The sequence below is a fragment of the Bubalus kerabau genome, chromosome 12 (genome assembly GCF_029407905.1).
Source record: "Bubalus kerabau isolate K-KA32 ecotype Philippines breed swamp buffalo chromosome 12, PCC_UOA_SB_1v2, whole genome shotgun sequence".
NCBI lineage: Eukaryota > Metazoa > Chordata > Mammalia > Artiodactyla > Bovidae > Bubalus > Bubalus kerabau.
The window spans coordinates 35,147,967-35,165,866 of NC_073635.1; the positions used below are offsets into that span (position 1 = coordinate 35,147,967).

The 17,900-nt window shown below is 45.7% G+C and overlaps 1 protein-coding gene across 3 annotated transcripts in view; it reads left to right on the top strand.

The window, feature by feature from the left end:
* Nucleotides 1–17,900, top strand: part of SACS (sacsin molecular chaperone) — an 81,972-nt gene that overhangs the window by 36,966 nt on the left and 27,106 nt on the right. For 2 of the 3 annotated variants that reach the window (XM_055542544.1, XM_055542546.1), the window contains exons 3-7: nucleotides 3,061–3,211; nucleotides 10,735–10,822; nucleotides 11,914–11,999; nucleotides 12,663–12,774; nucleotides 16,835–16,981. In XM_055542544.1, the coding sequence (XP_055398519.1) occupies nucleotides 3,061–3,211; nucleotides 10,735–10,822; nucleotides 11,914–11,999; nucleotides 12,663–12,774; nucleotides 16,835–16,981 (584 nt within the window). Of the gene's footprint in view, nucleotides 1–2,845; nucleotides 2,996–3,060; nucleotides 3,212–10,734; nucleotides 10,823–11,913; nucleotides 12,000–12,662; nucleotides 12,775–16,834; nucleotides 16,982–17,900 lie in introns of those variants that run through there. The other variant, XM_055542545.1, reaches the window with a different exon arrangement.

The following is a 17,900-nucleotide window of genomic DNA, read 5'->3' on the forward strand; positions in this document are numbered from 1 at the left end:
GTGAAAGGGGAGGGAGTGCTAGCTGCCCCAGTTCTCTGTCCCCCTTTGTAGGTTCTTTCTGCATAAGGTCATCTCCCTGTGCTTTACCCAGGCATCTGCTCACTGGGCCTTCTTAGGTAGGAGTTCTCCAACCACCCTAGTACCTCTCCTGTCCTGTCCTGTACTGCCCCGATGCCCTCCCCTCACTTAAAAAAGAATAGGCTGACCTCGTGATGTGAATTTATATAATTTGTCCACTTGTTTATTGTTGTTTTCCTTCCTCAAAACATCAGCATGAGATAGGGACTATGTTTTGTTCATTGCTGTATTCCTGCCATTTAGAAATGTCTGTTTCTAAACAGACACCTGGGCTTCCCAGGTGGCCCTAGTGGTAAAGAACCCTCCTGCCAATGCAGGAGATGCAAGAGATATGGGTTTGATCTCTGGGTGAGGAGAATGGCCTGGCATAGGAAATGGCAACCCATCCCAGTATTCTTGCCTGGAGAATTCCATGGACAGAGGAGCCTGGAGGGCTACAATCCAGGGGGTCGCAAAGAGTCGGACATGACTGAGTGACTTGATCTAGTACACAGGAGAGGTTGAATAAATACTCACTGATTCAATGAATGATTCCCTACTCTATATCCTTAGCTTTGACACCTTGCTGAGTTCCAGATGTGCATTCCCCATGCTGACTAATCCTTTAACGTGTATTTCAAGCATACTATGAACCCCAGATATTCAGAGCTTTTTGTGATCCGCGTCCTTCCCCAGCCAAATCTGCTTTGATTCTTATGAAACCCCGTCCCTTCAGGTCATGTCTCTGTCTCTCAAGTCTTCACTGTGCATCTATATTCTTCTGTCACCGCATCCTGTTTGCCTGGCTCCCTAGGAGATGCTTAAGAAAATCAGGGACCAGGGGGTTATCAAAGGATTGAGGTGTGAAGGATTTGTCCTGGGGTCGTGCATGCTGTGGCACTTCCGCAGAGGAGTGAGAGCTCACATTCTACTTGTTGACACCTTTTAAAGAAATTTATTTTATTTTATATTGCAGTATTCCCTGGTAGCTCAGCTGGTAAAGAATCTGCCTGCAATGCAGAAGACCCCAGTTTGATTTCTGGGTTGGGAAGATCCCCTGGAGAAGGAAATGGCAACCCACTCCAGTAATTCTTGCCTGGAAAATCCCATGGACAGAAGAGCCTGGCGGGGTACAGTCCATGAAGTCGCAAAGAGTTGGACACGGCTGAGCAACTAAGCACAAATAGTCTATTAACAATGTTGGGTTAGGTTCAGGTGTACAGAAAAGTGAATCAGTTATATATATATGTATCTATTCTTTTAAAAATTCTCATTTAGGTTATTGCAGAGTATTGTGCAGAGTTCCCCATGCTATACAGTAAGTCCTTTTTGGTTATCTATTTTAAATATAGCAGTGTGTACATATCCATCCCAAACTCCAATCTATCCTTCCCCTTTACCATTCTCCTCTGGTAATCATAAGTTACTTCTCTAAGACCTATTTCTGTTTTGTAAATAAGTTCATTTGTATCAGGATTCTGCATATAAGCTATAGCATATCATACTAGTCTCACTCTGATACACTTGCTTGTATCATCTTGTCTGATTGAAGAAGTGAATATTTGTTAGTTTTCTGACCTGATCTTTATATTGCATTAGCCTGTCTCCCTCTGATTGATTGAACAAACTTACTTTCCAAGCAGAGAAAGAACTGAATGATTTACAGGAACTTCACTTTTAAATATGGTTGGCAGGAAGGGATGGAACAGCTGTAGGGATGTTTTGTATCTTTATTACTGATAATGAGTTCTGAGTAATATTTCTTGTGTGTGTGTGTGAGAAGTATAATTGAAAACCAGTAATTAATGCCATCGTTGGGGTCAACACGAAAATTTAATTCTACCAAGGGTATTTAAACAAGAAGCACACAAGTTCATCTGTTCACGACAGAGTCTTTGAGCTGCCTTAGTAGATGTTGCTTTTTTTTTTGCAACGTGTCTCATCCACACCTAGGAGAAGTTAGCCCGAAGAAAGGACATGTTCTGAAGGGTCATCAAGCCACATACACTCTCAAATGGCAAGGCCACGTTGGTCACTCGGGGGCGAGTCCATCGACTCTGAGAGCGTGCTTCTGATTTCAAGGAGCTTGCAGGTGCGATGGGTAACAGGCCACAACAGAAGACAATATTGCCGAGTTAAGTCCGCGTGCCTTCTCATCTATGGCTTTCTGGCTGGCAGTCCAGCAGGAAACTGAATCGATAGATCGTCCTTTTGTGCCTTAAAAGCAAACAGGAAACGAAAGCGCGGAGGCACGGTTCTGCGGCCGCCTCTTTCCCCGCTTGTGCCCGAGAGGCCCCCGCCGATCTCATCCGGCGATGCCTCCAGACACTCACAAGTTCCTAGGGTTGAAGGAGACGGAGGCCCTGGAAAGGGCTAGTTCTGCACGAACCGGCTCTTTGGAACTCGGTCACGGAAAACACACGTCTTCTCTAATCCGTGTGGAGGTTGTCCGCGCGAGAGAAGTGGGGAGGGTGGGGCGGGGGCGGGGCCTCGGGGCGGGGCTTGGGGGAGGGCGGGGCCAGCAGCAACTCACCTACAAATCCGGGAGGGGCGGGGCCTCGCGGGGCCTGAGAGAGGGGCAGGGCCAGCGGCGTCTGAAGTAACGGGACAGGCCGGATGGGCGGGGCGAGTCCTAACGGGCGGGTGAGGCCTGGTGGGCCCAGGGGTTTCTCAAGAAAAGGTGAGGAAGGGGCGGGACCTGGAGAGCGGGGCGGGGCTTGGGGTGGGGCGGGGCCACCCCTCCAAGTCCTGACGCGCAGGCCGGGCGTCTCCTCAGCTAACGGTCCTGGCGGGCGCGTACCCGCGGGCGGCGTCTCCGGGGCCCCTCCCCGGCCGCGGTTTCCTCCCGCGGCTCCCTTCGGCGGGCGGGGCCGGGCCCGGCGGCGAGCATGGCTAGGGTTCGGTGGTCACGGCCGTGAGGACGCGCCATGGGCGACAGGTGAGCGCGCGTCGGCGGGGGCCGAGGCCCCTCGTGGCTCCCGCTAAGGCCTTTCCTTCACGCAGGTGGCTCCGGGTGACCGTGCTGCCCGGCTGCGCGGGCTGCAGGACAGTAGCGGTGCCCGCGTCCTGGACGGTGCGCGACGTGAAGCGGCGCCTCGCAGCCGAGACCGGCTTCCCCGCGTCGGAACAGAGGCTGTGGCTCGGCGGCCGGCAGGTAGGGCGGGGTCGGCCAGCAGGTAGGGCGGGGACGGGCCCTGGGGTGGGGCCGGGGACCGGACAGGGGCCTTGGGGACGGGGGACGGGGATGAGGAGGAGCGGGGATCGGGGGTCCTGGGGACGGGGATCGGGAATGGGGGGCGACAGGGGATGAGGGGGCCTGGGATGGGGAGCTAGGGATGGGGTGCCTGGGGATGGGGATCGGGGATGGGGGACAGGGGTTGGGGGGTCTGGGAACGGGGATGGGGATGGGGGGACCCGAGACAGGGCGCCTGGGGACGAGGATCAGGGATGGCTGGGGGCCGGGACGGGGCCCTGGGACGACGGAGCTTGGGGGCGGAGGTGGAGGACTGGAGGACCGGGGTCTGGGGGCGAGAGGCAGGGGACAGGGGCCCCAGGCTCCTGCCCGCCTGGAAGTCATCCTTCTCTGAGAATAGTGATCAGCTGAGGTGGCTGTGTGTGCCTGTCACTGCTCAGATTTCTGTCGATTTGCCTTTTCAGCACTGTATCCCCTTCTCCCTTTTTGTCTGAATCTTCACTTCCTGAAATTAAGATACTTTTCTGATGTGCTTATAGCAAGCGGGTTTTTTTTTTTTTTTTTTTTTTTTTTTGGTTTGCTTATTCGGAGCCATCACCATTGAAATGACTTCATCATTACTCATATTTTTCTGATTTTGTTATGCATTTGACTGGGATCTTGGTCAGTACCTTAGCTTTTTATGTTTTAAAGTTCCCCCCATCTTTGAAGCACAGAAATTTAGGGCCGAGAAGGTCTTCAGGCATACTCTAACATGTAAGCCACTATTTTGAGGAGTAAATTTATATGAAAGCTTGTAAGATGCAAATGAATGACTTAATCAGAACTTTGGAAAACAGGAGTATTTCATATTATATATAACCTTTAAGACTGGTGGAAATACTGCAGTTTTCTTAAAGGAGGTGTTAAATGGAGACATTTTACTAAAAATTAGCTTATTATTTTATCCTCGTAAATATCTTCACTTTTTAAGAGTTGAACCAGATACACAGGACTGCTTGAGTACCCAGGATGGCATTTCAAGTACTGGATTTCTTTACTGTTAATACCAGTACAGACATCGGCGACATACTTGGTGCCTGTGATTTTTAATCTCGCAGTGTAGTTCTGGCCTTTAGGATGCCTGGTGCACCCTCCTGTCTCTTGCCTGCTTAAACAGCTTTGAGGTTAGCCTGTTCTTATGTTCCTTCAGGGATCAGTCCTCCTACTGCTTGGTCCCCAGGGTGTTTGGTGGTGGTCAGTGACTGGATCAGGGCTCTGGACAGGACAGAGGAGAAAAGCTCCTCGGCCTTACCTCTCTCTCTGCATCCGCCTCCATCTCTTGACCTTCCTGCACATCCTCTCCTGGTCCTATACCAACCTCTTTGGTTGCTCCTCTGGATTTGCTTTGTCATCTTATCCCCTAGGTATGGTCATAGCCAAAGAGTCAGTTGTGGCTCAGTCTTGCCATTGGTAGGGTTTCTGGATGCGTCTCTGCAGAGCACCCATGTGGGGTGGTGGGTGTGGGTGTGGTGTGCAGAGCGGTTGAATTGAGTGGGTGGGTGTGGAGAGTCTAGGTAGGAACCTTGTGCTCGTATAAGTGGTGACCTTCCAGACCTGTGCTGTAGAGTTTAAACCCAAAGGAAAGGATACATGGGGGGCTTTGTGAAAGACAGGGTTGTGTGGTACCAAATGGCCATGTGTATTTGTGCAAACAGTGGGAGAAGTGGTGGGTGAGTGTTGGATGTAGAATAAAGGGGAAGGCCTTGCCAAGGATGTTCACAAGCCTTGAGCAGGACGGGAGGATAATGCTCAGCTGGCAGAGATGAGCAGGTTGCGGATGGGGGTGACCCAGGTTTCAGTTTGCTTTTATGTGTGTTTGAGCTTGTGCAGGACTTAAGCAGTTAGGACAGCACATGGAAAGGGGGGTGACCTAGATCTTGTTTCTGTATTACCAGTGGGTAACAGGGGCCAAATTAAGTAACACAGGGTAGACTTCTGTTTTCCTATTCTGGTAGCAGTGGAATAAAATGAATTCTAATCAATTGTACTGTTCATGGGGTTCTCAAGGCAAGAATACTGAAGTGGTTTGCCATTCCCTTCTCCACTGGACCACGTTTTGTCAGAACTCTCCGCCATGACCCATCTGTCTTGGGTGGCCCTACACAGCATGGCTCATAGTTTCATTGAGTTAGACAAGGCTGTGGTCCATGTGATCAGATTGGTTAGTTTCCTATGATTGTGGTTTTCAGTCTGTCTGCCCTCTGATGGAGAAGGTTAAGAGGCTTATGGAAGCTTCCTGATGGGAGAGACTGACTGAGGGGGAAACTGGGATCTTCTTCTGATGGGCAGGCCATGCTCAGTAAATCTTTAATCCAATTTTCTGTTGATGGCTGGGGCTGTGTTCCTTCCCTGTTGTTTGACCTGAGGCCAGACTATGGTGAAGTTAATGAAGGATAATAGTGACCTCCTTCAAAAGGTCCCTGCATGCACTGCTACACTCAGTGCCCCCAGCACTGCAGCAGGCCACCGCCGACCCACGCCTCTGCCAGAGACTCCTGGACACTCATGGGCAAGTCTGGGTCGGTCTCTTGAGGGGTCACTGCTCCTTTCTCCTGGGTCCTGGTGCACATAAGATTCTGTTTGTGCCCACCAAGAGTTTGTTTCCCAGTCCTGTATAAGTTCTGATAGCTCTATGGTGGGGTTAATGGAGACCTCCTCCAAGAGGGCTTATGCCATACCCAGGTCTGCTGCACCTAGAGCCCTTGTCCCTGTGACAGTCCACTGCTGACCCGTACCTCCACTACTGCTGCTGCTGCTGCTAAGTCGCTTCAGTTGTGTCCGACTCTGTGCGACCCAATAGACGGCAGCCCACCAGGCTCTGCCTTCCCTGGGATTCTCCAGGCAAGAACACTGGAGTGGGTTGCTATTTCCTTCTCCAATGCATGAAAGTGAAAAGTGAAAGTTAAGTCACTCAGTCATGTCCAACTCTTCGCAACCCCATGGACTGCAGCCTACCAGGCTCCTCCATCCATGGGATTTTCCAGGCTAGAGTACTGGAGTGGGTTGCCATTGCCTTCTCCGACATACCTCCACAGGAGATGCTCAAACACAGTTCTGTCTCAGTCCCTGTGGGTCTCTGGGTCCTGGTGTGCACAAGGTTTGTTTGAGTCCTCTGAGCATCTCTGGTGGGTATAGGGTTTGATTCTAAACACAATTTCTCCTCTCCTACCACCTTGCTGGGGCTTCTCCTTTGTTCTCGCACGTAGGGTATCTTCTCACAGTTGCTCAAGTGCTGCGCAGCTGCTGCTCCAGCGCCTACCATCTTGCTGGGGCTTCTCTGCCCTTCAGAAGCAGAAGATATTAAGAAGAGGTGGCAAGAATACACAGAAGAACTATACAAAAAAGATCTTCACGACCCAGATAATCATGATGGTATAATCACCAACCTAGAGCCAGACATCCTGGAATGCGAAGTCAAGTGGGCCTTAGGAAGCATCACTACGAACAAAGCTAGTGGAGGTGATGGAATTCCAGTTGAGCTGTTTCAAATCCTAAAGGAATGATGCTGTGAATGTGCTACACTCAATATGCCAGCAAATTTGGAAAACTCAGCAGTGGCCACAGGACTGGAAAAGGTTAGTTTTCATTCCTAGCCCAAAGAAAGGTAATGCGAAAAAATGCTCAAACTACTGCACAATTGCACTCATCTCACATGCTAGCAAAGTAATGCTCAAAATCCTCCAAACCAGGCTTTATCAGTACGTGAACTGTGAAACTTCCAGATGTTCAAACTGGATTTAGAAAAGGCAGAGGAACCAGAGATCAAATTGCCAACATCTGTTGGATCATCGAAAAACCAAGAGAGTTCCAGAAAAACATCTACTTCTGCTTTATTGACTATGCCAAAGCCTTTGACTGTGTGGACCACAACAAACTCTGGAAATTCTTAAAGAAGTGGGAATACCAGACCATCTGACCTGCCTCTTGAGAAATCTGTATGCAGGTCAAGAAGCAAGAGTTAGAACTGGACATGGAGCAACAGACTGGTTTTAAATAGGGAAAGGAGTACATCAAAGCAGTATATTGTCACCCTGCTTATTTAACTTATATACAGAGTACATCATAAGAAATGCTGAGCTGGATGAAGCACAAGCTGGAATCAAGATTTCTGGGAGAAATATCAATAACCTCAGATATGCAGATGACACCACCCTTATGGCAGAAAGTGAAGAAGAACTAAAGAGCCTCTTGATGAAAGTGAAAGAGGAGAGTGAAAAAGTTGGCTTCAAGCTCAACATTCAGAAAACTAAGATCATGGCATCTGATTCCATTACTTCATGGCAAATAGATGAGGAAACAGTAGAAACAGTGACAGACTTTATTTTTGGGGCTCCAAAATCACTGCAGATGGTGACTGCAGCCATGAAATTAAAAGATGCTTGCTCCTTGGAAGAAAAGTTATGACTAACCTAGACAGCATATTGAAAAGCAGAGATATTACTTTGCCAACAAAGGTCTGTCTAGTCGAGGCTATGGTTTTTTCAGTAGTCATGTATGGATGTGAGATTTGGACTATAAAGAAAGCTGAGCACTGAAGAATTGATGCTTTTGGACTGTGGTGTTGGAGAAGACTCTTGAGAGTCCCTTGGACTGCCAGGAGCTCCAACCAGTCCATCCTAAAAAAGATCAGTCCTGAATATTCATTGGAAGGACTGATGCTAAAGCTGAAACTCCAATACTTTGGCCACCTGATGTGAAGAACTGACTCATTGGGAAAGACCCTGATGCTGGGAAAGATTGAAGGCAGGAGGAGAAGGGGACGACAGAGGATGAGGTGGTTGGATGGCATCACTGACTCAATGGACATGAGCTTGAGTGAACTCTGTGAGTTGGTGATGGGCAGGGAGGTCTGGCATGCTGTAGTCCATGGGGTCACAAAGAGTTGGACACGACTGAGTGACTGAACTGAACTGAACCGATCCAGTTCTAAGATCTCTGCTGTGTTAATGGTCTAGGGCATGGTGGTCCACAGATAGCTGTGGATCTGGTTCTGAAGCTCAAGGGCTAGAGGGCAGGGCTGGGACCATGAGTTTGGGAACCACTTGATCAGGGCCTTTCTCTTTCTGCATCTTGGTAAGCTCACTGGGGAAATGATTAATGTTTGCTGGGCAGTCAACTGTGTTCCACACACTGTTCTGCTGGTGACTTTGCCCATGTCATCTTGTTTACTACGCAGGACAGCCAGCCTCATGAGAGAGTTGTGACTGGTCCGTCCTGCAGAAGAGTAAAACTAAGAGTCAGAGAGATGAAGGATCCAATCAGGATTCAAACCCATGTGTGTCTGATTCCAAAGTCCACACCAGAAAGAACCTGTCAGGCTGTCAATTGGGAATAAATGAAAGTTAAATGTAAATTCTTTAAAACAAAGAAGAACTTAAACTAGTAAAGGTGATCTTTGAACTCAAGTTTGGAACTCTCCCAGAAAACAATTAGAGGGTGTAATTCTCTCCTGATGCAGAAGATGGGCTGTGACTTCTACTGAACTGGTGACCTTAGTGATGCCAACATGTGCTGTCAAGAAGGGTCTCTTTTACATAAGTGAACCTTTCACAGAGGTGGATTTCTTTTCCTCTTTATCCGGTGTTGCTCAGAACTTTTGAGATTTGAATTATTGGTGAGAATTCTAAGTATTTCATGATGTGCAAGAAACTGGTTTTGGTTATGGACTTGGGAGTGGGCTCTTATAATACTTGGTCCTCAGTCTTTCCAGGTCCCCTGCCATCCTCCTCCTCCTTGTCTCTCTTGCTTCTCCTGGTCTGGAAGAGGGGTCTGTGCGTTGTTCCCTCCATGTCCTGTCCCATGAAGAGAGGAAAACTGCTCACTAGAACTGTGTGTCTTCCTGACTCTTTCTCCTCCAGCCAAATCTGCTTGAACCTCAAACTGGGATGTGGGAAGTATTGTTACCTTTCATTTAGCTCATCAGAAATGTGCCTATCAACCCTTGAATTTTGAGAGACTCCTTGTGCTCTTGACAACTGAACAAAGGAAAAAGTATTGGGAGATCCAGATGCAGTTAATATTATACTATTTGCTTCACAATTATTGTTTCATGGAAAATGAAAATGAGCATCGCTGAGGTTTTTAAAGAAGACTAGGGCTGACCTGACGGAGAAGGCAATGGCACCCCACTGCAGTACTCTTGCCTGGAAAATCCCATGGATGGAGGAGCCTGGTAGGCTGCAGTCCATGGGGTCACGAAGAGTCAGACACGACTGAACGACTTCACTTTCACTTTTCACTTTCATGCATTGGAGAAGGAAATGGCAACCCACTCCAGTGTTCTTGCCTGGAGAATCCCAGTGACAGGGGAGCCTGGTGGGCTGCCGTCTATGGGGCCATACAGAGTCGGACACGACTGACTTGACTTAGCAGCAGCAGCAGCAGCAGGGCTGACCTGAACAGAGACCCAAATGTTCAAGTTATTTTGTAATCATTCTGTTCTAAAAACAAAATACAAAGACTGAAATTGGCAACTTTTAAGGTTTCATTGCCTCTGGAGATGGATATAACCAGCTTTTCTTGGTTGAGTGACTTAAGGTCTCAAGAGAGAGGCCCAAGCAGAACCCCCAGATCTTGGCAGGCTCAGGAGGGAACGCAGGTACACTGCTGGGTTCTCTCTGCTGCTTGACTTCTCTTTGGGAGAATTACTGCCTGAGATAGGCCACTGATTACAATCTTCCAGAAGCATCCAGTGTTGGAGTCACACAGCCAGTCATGTCTGTTGTCACTAACAGGCTTCTACAGCGTGTGTTCTTCCTTTCAAGTCCTCCTTAAAACCTGGAGACATGGTCCTTGGTACACACTTCTGCTTCCCTTCCTGGCATTCTTCTTTAAATGTACCTTAGCTAACTGAGTTGGACTACTAATCCTTGGCTTATGCATAGCTCTCTTTTAGTCATCAATTAATTATTAATAGAATGAACAGCCATGAACCCATCATCCAACTGAAGCACTGGAACAGTGTTAACAGTCTCTCTTGGCTTCGGTGCTTTTCTTCCATGGCTTGTGTCCCTGTCTCTTTATTTGTAATTATTTAAGGAAAAATCAGGTGGCTCTGTGGTAAAGAACCCACCTGCTAATGCAGGAGATGCTGGTTCAATCCCTGGGTGGGGAAGATCCCCTGGAGGAGGAAACAGCAAGCCACTCCAGTATTCTTGCCTAGAGAATCCCATGGACAGAGAAACCTGGGCCACAATCCACAGGGTCGCAAAGAGTCAGACATGATTGAGCAACTGACGCACGCACACAAGGAAGAGCCATTTAAATTTTTAAATAAAATTTTTGACTAAATTTTGTTCTCTGAAATATTCACTTCTCCAGAGCAACTTATTTCCTGATTAGAACACTTAACAAACATTATTTAAGTGAAACAGAATGAGGTAAAGTTTTGAATTTATAGAAGTAGGAACTGTATTGCTTTTCATGCATTTTCTTTTTTTCAGTTATCTGACTGGATCAAGATTGGAGATCTGACCTCCCAGAACTGTCATCTTTTTGTAAACCTTCAATCAAAAGGCTTAAAAGGGGGAGGTATACCACTGACTTTACTAGGAGTCAATTCCATTTTTAATTGCATAAGATAATGTTTTAAAAATGAAATGAAAGTACATACCACTGGGATGTGATGAGGGCATGTCCGGGTCAGAGAAGCACACGTGGGTGGAGTGAGCCTCCCTGGGGTAAGCTGTCTGCGGGTTGGGTCCTGTGGGGCTTGGTGGCGGTGGGTCATGGTACCAGAACGATGCAGATTAATTAAGACTGAGGTTTTGTCATCACAGATTTTGTTTTTGCTTATAAACATGTATTTTTTTCTGTACATCTAGGAAATTACTTTCCCTCCCCTTTTCTCCCTACACTTTGTTGTCCCCTGTCTGAAGGTGACCTGGTTGGCCTGTCCTGAAAGTCTCCAGTTTAGGAGAGACGGAGGCTATGGGAACCAGGCAGCCATTGGGATGCTGCCTGTGCCACATTTCAGAATAGTGAGAACAGTGGTTGATTTGAGAATATTAAGGCTGGCATGACAGGCACTTCCATTTCTGGCTTCTTACTTAGCTGCAAAGGCTTCTCTGGTGGTTCAGCAGTAAAGAATCTGCCTGCAATTCAGGAGACACAGGTTCAGTCCCTGGGTTGGGAAGATCCCCTGGAGAAGGAAATGGCAACCCACTCCAGTATTCTTGCCTGGAGAATCCCATGGACAGAGGAGCCTGGCGGGCTGCAGTCAATAGGGTTATAAAGAGTCAGACACGACTTAGCAACAAAAACCACCTCCAAAGCACCCATAAATAGCGCCATTTATTTCATTTGCTTTGGAAAATAGCAGCACCCCATGCTCTTTATTTTTGAGTTAATAATCTTATGTGACATTTAGGATTTTTTTTAGTGTTTTTTAAAACCCAAATTTGTAATTTAATAAAGAAGTTTCAGATTTGATAAAATTGAGTCTACTCTATTTTGTACTGAAGCTGTGTAGTCAGGTAGGTTTTCATACCAGAGGGCTGCAATGATGTGTATGAAGTCAGAATTGCACAGCTTTACTGTCTCTAAGAACCAAATGGTATTCATTATTTTAAAGGCTATTAATGATTTAATAACAATCATGTTGAACGTGTTCTCTCTTTTAGGTCGATTTGGTCAAACGACGCCACCGCTTGTGGACTTCCTCAAGGACATCTTGAGACGGTACCCAGAAGGAGGGCAGATTCTGAAGGTAGGGCAGGGTTGCATGCATGTGCACCTCCATGCTGGTAACCATGAGATGAGACAGATTAACAGGAAGTCCTGTTCGTGTTTGCATTTTAACGCTTTGTCTAGATTTGAATGGCTGTATCTGTTTCCCTCTGCACCTGCCATGCATGTGCTGAACAGGACGGCTTGAGATGCAGTTGGCATGAATGTGTGAGGGTTCAGAGGCAAAGGGGCCCCTGTGTGCTGGAGTCAAGCAGTGTTGCTCTACTAATGCTTTTTTGGGGCAATTTTTATATAATTACATATTGTAATTTTGTGAATTTATGTAAAACATTGTGCAGGAGCATTGCAAACCAACCAGCTGACCAAATAAAATAATACTAAACCCACAGTCAGGGGCCATGAACCGATGTGTGCTTGACTCCTGGATTTAGAAGTTTGCTTTTTGGGTGAGTGTATTTAAAAGGATAATTGTTTTAGTTCAGTATTTGTATTTACGATATATCCTTTTAGTTTGAATACACTCATTAAATAAACTAAACAAGCAAACCTACAAAGACCAGCTCGTGATCCAGATAGTGGGTTTCCTTTACTTATGTTTAAATGCTTTTTACATATTCGAGGTGAATACAAGGTGGGCAGATTACTGTTTTATTAACTATTACTCTTTCTGGTGTATTTCTAGGAATTAATTCAGAATGCAGAAGATGCTGGGGCCACAGAAGTTAAGTTCTTGTATGATGAGACTCAGTATGGAACACAGACTCTCTGGTCGAAAGACATGGCACAATATCAGGGTAAGAGTCAGTCGTTAGTCAGGGGCATGTTTTATTCTGTGCACTAACAGGTGAATTTCATGGTTTACAGTACAGCTTTCAGTGCATGGTCGCATTACCACCTCTCCTTCACTTCTCTGCGTATTTAACTCCACTTCTTCAGAGGTTTTCTCTGCTTTTCGTGGGCAAGTGTCTCTGCTAGTTGATATTTTTACAGAACAGAAAAGAATAAAAATCTTAAAACTCAGAGTAACAAACAGTGTAAATACGTAAACCTCTTATTCTATTCAGTAAACTTGTGAACCTTTTATATTGTTAGCAAGATAGAATGGCACCCTTTCCAAAGAGAACACTCCTCTGCATTTGGAAAGAAGTTAGAGGCGGTGTTTTTCTTTTTCTTTTTTTTTAATCTCAGTTTTATTTATTTATTTTACTTAGCAATATTGTATTGGTTTTGCCTACATTGACATGAATCCACCACGGGTGTACATGTGTTCCCCATCCTGAACCCCCCTCCCACCTCCCTTCGCATCCCATCCCTCTGGGTCATCCCAGTGCACCAGCCCCAAGTACCCTGTATCATGCCTCGAGCCTAGACTGGCGATTCGTTTCACATGAGAGGCTGTGGTTTTTTGTCTTACTTTCTGCTGTGAGAGGTGAATTTTGTGAATTTATGTAAAACATTGTGCAGGAGCATTGCAAACCAACCAGCTGACCAAATAAAATAATACTAAACCCACAGTCAGGGGCCATGAACCCATGCCTGCTTGACTCCTGGATTTAGAAGTTTGCTTTTTGGGTGAGTGTATTTACTCCAAGTGAGTGCCCTTGGAGTATTTTGAAGGGAGGTGGGAAGAAATACTAGAGAGGATAGAGTAAGGAGAATGAAAGGAAAAACAGTAGGAACCATAACTAACACATGGACTCCTGAAGCCCTGTGCTGTGAAGTGCTGTGTTGAAAAGGGTATTCATCACTTGCAGAGCAGCTTTAAAGTCTACAGAATGATTGTAAATGACTGTTTGTGGTGGAAAGTCATTGAGAAAAGGGAAGATCAAGTCAGACTTGCCTGGACATACTTTTTTAGAGAGGTGTAAATCATATATTCTTTAAAAGATGTTTTATGATTTAGGAGAATAATCAACATTACTGTTAAATATTTAAATACTAAATATTTAGCATTTATGATAGCTCATATGTTTATTCTTATGATATGGAAGTTGCATTTTTTTTTTTATTCTATAAAGAGATGAGATATAATATGTCAAGAGGTTTTCATTCTAGTCCTGACTCCTGCCACCTTTGCTGATCTCAGGCAAGCTCAGTTTTACAGTGAGAGGATGAAACCAGTAGGTTTCCTGGCCCTGAGAGTCTGTGATATAAGCATTGTTGAAAGACACTTAGTGTAGATGTGACGGACTTCTGTCTAAGTCCCGATCCTGCTTGGGGCTGCCCGTGCTCCACGTCCATGGGCGCTAGTACCCAGTGTCAGCTCTGCCCCTCGAGTTCCTCCCTGGGCCTAAGTGGAGCTTGAGCCCGGTGGCATGTCAGCCTGCTCGTCCATGGACTGGCGAGGACACGGCCACCCCCAGTTACTCTGAGGGTCCCAGGAGCTCGCGTGTGTCGCCATGCTCTTTGTCTGGCATCATTCTGCTGGTCGGAGTGTCCTGTAGAGCTGTAAATGGGAAGAGATCCTGGAGGTGTTTTGCTTCTCAGCTCTCTCATGTCTAGGAGTTTTTGCTATTTAGCTGAGTGAGTGATGTCACATTAGACAGATTTTTAAAACTTGGATGTCCAGAAGGAGCTGGACATGATTGTGATCTCTTTGAAAGTGAAAGTTGCTCAGTCATGTCTGACTCTTTGCGACCCCATGGACTATAATGTTAGTCGCTCAGTTCATGTCTGACTCTTTTCGACCCCACGGACTGTAGCCTACCACGCTCCTTGGTGCATGGGATTCTCCAGGCAAGCGTACTGGAGTGGGTTGCCATTTCCTTCTCCAGGGGATCTTCCTGACCCAGGGATCGAACCCAGGTCTCTTGCATTGTAGGCAGATGCTTTACCATCTGAGCCACCAGGGAAGCCCTGGTAATCTCTTTCAGTTCAGTTCAGTTCAGTTCAGTCACTCAGTCGTGTCCGACTCTTTGTGACCCTGTGAATCGCAGCACGCCAGGCCTCCCTGTCCATCACCAACTCCCAGAGTTCACTCAGACTCACGTCCATTGAGTCAGTGATGCCATCCAGCCATCTCATCCTCTGTCGTCCCCTTCTCCTCCTGGCCCCAATCCCTCTCAGTATCCAGGTCTTTTCCAATGAGTCACCTCTTCGCATGAGGTGGCCAAAGTACTGGAGTTTCAGCTTTAGCATCATTTCTTCCAAAGAAATCCCAGGGCTGATCTCTTTCAGAATGGACTGGTTGGATCTCCTTGCAGTCCAAGGGACTCTCAAGAGTCTTCTCCAACACCATAATTCAAAAGCATCAATTCTTCAATGCTCAGCTTTCTTCACAGTCCAACTCTCACAAGCATCTGAATGCAGAGTTCCAAAGAATAGCAAGAAGAGATAAGAAAGCCTTCCTCAGTGATCAATGCAAAGAAATAGAGGAAAACAACAGAATGGGAAAGACTAGAGATCTCTTCAAGAAAATTAGAGATACCAAGGGAACATTTCATGCAAAGATGGGCTCGATAAAGGACAGAAATGGTATGGACCTAACAGAAGCAGAAGATATTAAGAAGAGGTGGCAAGAATACACAGAAGAACTGTACAAAAAAGATCTTCTCGACCAAGATAATCACGAAGGTGTTTTCACTCACCTAGACCCAGACATCCTGGCATGTGAAGTCAAGTAGGCCTTAGAAAGCATGACTACAAACAAAGCTAGTGGAGGTGATGGCATTCCTGTTGAGCTATTTCAAATCCTGAAAGATGATGCTGTGAAAGTGCTGCACTCAATATGGCAGCAAATTTGGAAAACTTAGCCGTGACCACAGGACTGGAAAAGGTCAGTTTTCATTCCAATCCCAAAGAAAGGCAATGCCAATGAGTGCTCAAACTACCGCACAATTGCACTCATCTCACACGCTAGTAAAGTAATGCTCAAAATTCTCCAAGCCAGGCTTCAGCAATACGTGAACTATGAACTTCCAGATGTTCAAGCTGGTGATCTCTTTAACTAACGTCTATTGAGGGCGCTCTGTGCTCATGGTGTGTGAGTGGTTTTTCTCACATTCAGACAAGAGTGGTGTCTTGGCTGGTGTCATCTTCTTGGGTTACCGTTTTTTTCCCCTTTACGGACGCTTAGTGTTGTAGATGAGAACTCTTGGGTTCAACTTGTTTTTGTTTCTTTTATATAATGAGAAGACAGAAGACTCAGAATGTGTCCGATGAGAGAGATCCAATGCAGAAAAATAAGAGATTTCCTCAGTTTCTCACTTTACTAAGGACTTCAAGGGTGTAGTTAATTAGGAGCTACAAGTGAAGGAAGGGCGGGGGCTCCCAGAAGCCGGGGGCTCCCAGAGCCCACCCACGCCCTTCCTGCTATGTGGGACACACCATGATCTCCACGTGGTCAACCTTCCTGTAGTAACCCCTTAGGCTTGGGTTTTTCATGTATCTACTTTGACTATTTTACAGATATTTTACAGTCATGCCATTTTTGTAACATAGGTTATAACCAGCATCCCCATATCTGTGCTTGAATTCATAGGCGCATGAAAAGCATTATTTTAACATGGTTTCTTTAGTCTTCTCAGTACATTTATAGGTAATTCCATTTACAAAAATATGTAAGTAAATATGTTAGGGTCAAGTTTTACAAAGTAGTACACTGTGATTAATTTTCTTGTTTGCGCTATGTTTTCAGTATCTAAGCACTATAATTTTTCCTGTTTGGATTTTGGGTCAACAATACTGTTTTTATTGTGAGAGCAACCAAACAGTGATACTGGATCAGTCACTGTTTTCAGTTCTTTCTGTGTTTTCATCAAATAAGCGTTATTACATAGAGGAAGTTTGTATAGGAGAAGTGAGTGTCCAAGCTCCCTTCTTTCTCAGCCCCTGCCTGTGCATCTTGACCCCCAGGGCCTGCTCTCTATGTGTACAACAATGCGGTGTTCACCCCGGAGGACTGGCACGGCATTCAGGAAATAGCGCGGAGCAGGAAGAAGGACGACCCTTTGAAGGTTGGAAGATTTGGAATTGGCTTCAATTCTGTCTATCATATCACAGGTGTGGTATTTGGCTTTTCAGTCTTGAGATTCAAAGTTATTTTAGCCTCTGCTTTGTATATTATTGGGTAAACTTCAGAGACAATATTGAATGCCAGTGAAATTTCAGTGTGTCTTGTGTTTTCTCTAGTTATCTTGGTAACCATATCAAATCTTCATCGTGTGATGCAAGTTAATGTCATCATTTCCGGTGGAATCAATGTAGTATAGTCAGTTATTTTATATGAAGTTTGAGACTTTACATCAGCAGGTGAAAGCCTACTACATCAGCAGTTGAAAGCCTATACAAAATTGTTACTCTAAAAACTTTTGTATTGCAAATTTTTGAGTCAGGCAAACTGGTTTTCACAGATTTTCTTGTACATATTTTTAAATAACAGGAAGAAGGAAATATAATATCCAATGGTACGTAACTGACACAGAGGAGAACTTTAAAATGATCTTGGTTTCTCAATTTCCCTATAGAAATTTTGCTCTTCTTCAACTTGAGTATTTTGATGATTACTTTGAAGTCATGTTTGGAATCTAGAAAGAATATGAGGTTTCTGATTCAGTTACACTAAGAAATACTTATAACTTTTAGGGCTGTTCTTCTGGAACCAGAGTTCTTAGTATTTACTGTGGTTTTGTGATAAAACTTTTTAATGAAATAAGCACCAGTTATGGCTTAATTTGGAACTGTTTTTGCATTTTGAACTTGCAGGAGAAGAAGGAGCTGCGCTGGCAGAGTTCTAGCTGTTGCTAGAATAACATTAATTGATCGCCCAAACTGGGGTAGTCCTGAGGGTTAAGAAGTGATATTATTCTCGGCCACTGGCCCGAATTGGGACTGCCCTGAGCAAGTGGGACGCAGAAGCATTCTCACCATGGCCCATTTTTAGCAAATCTATTTTTAAAATTGCATTTACAGTGTTATAATG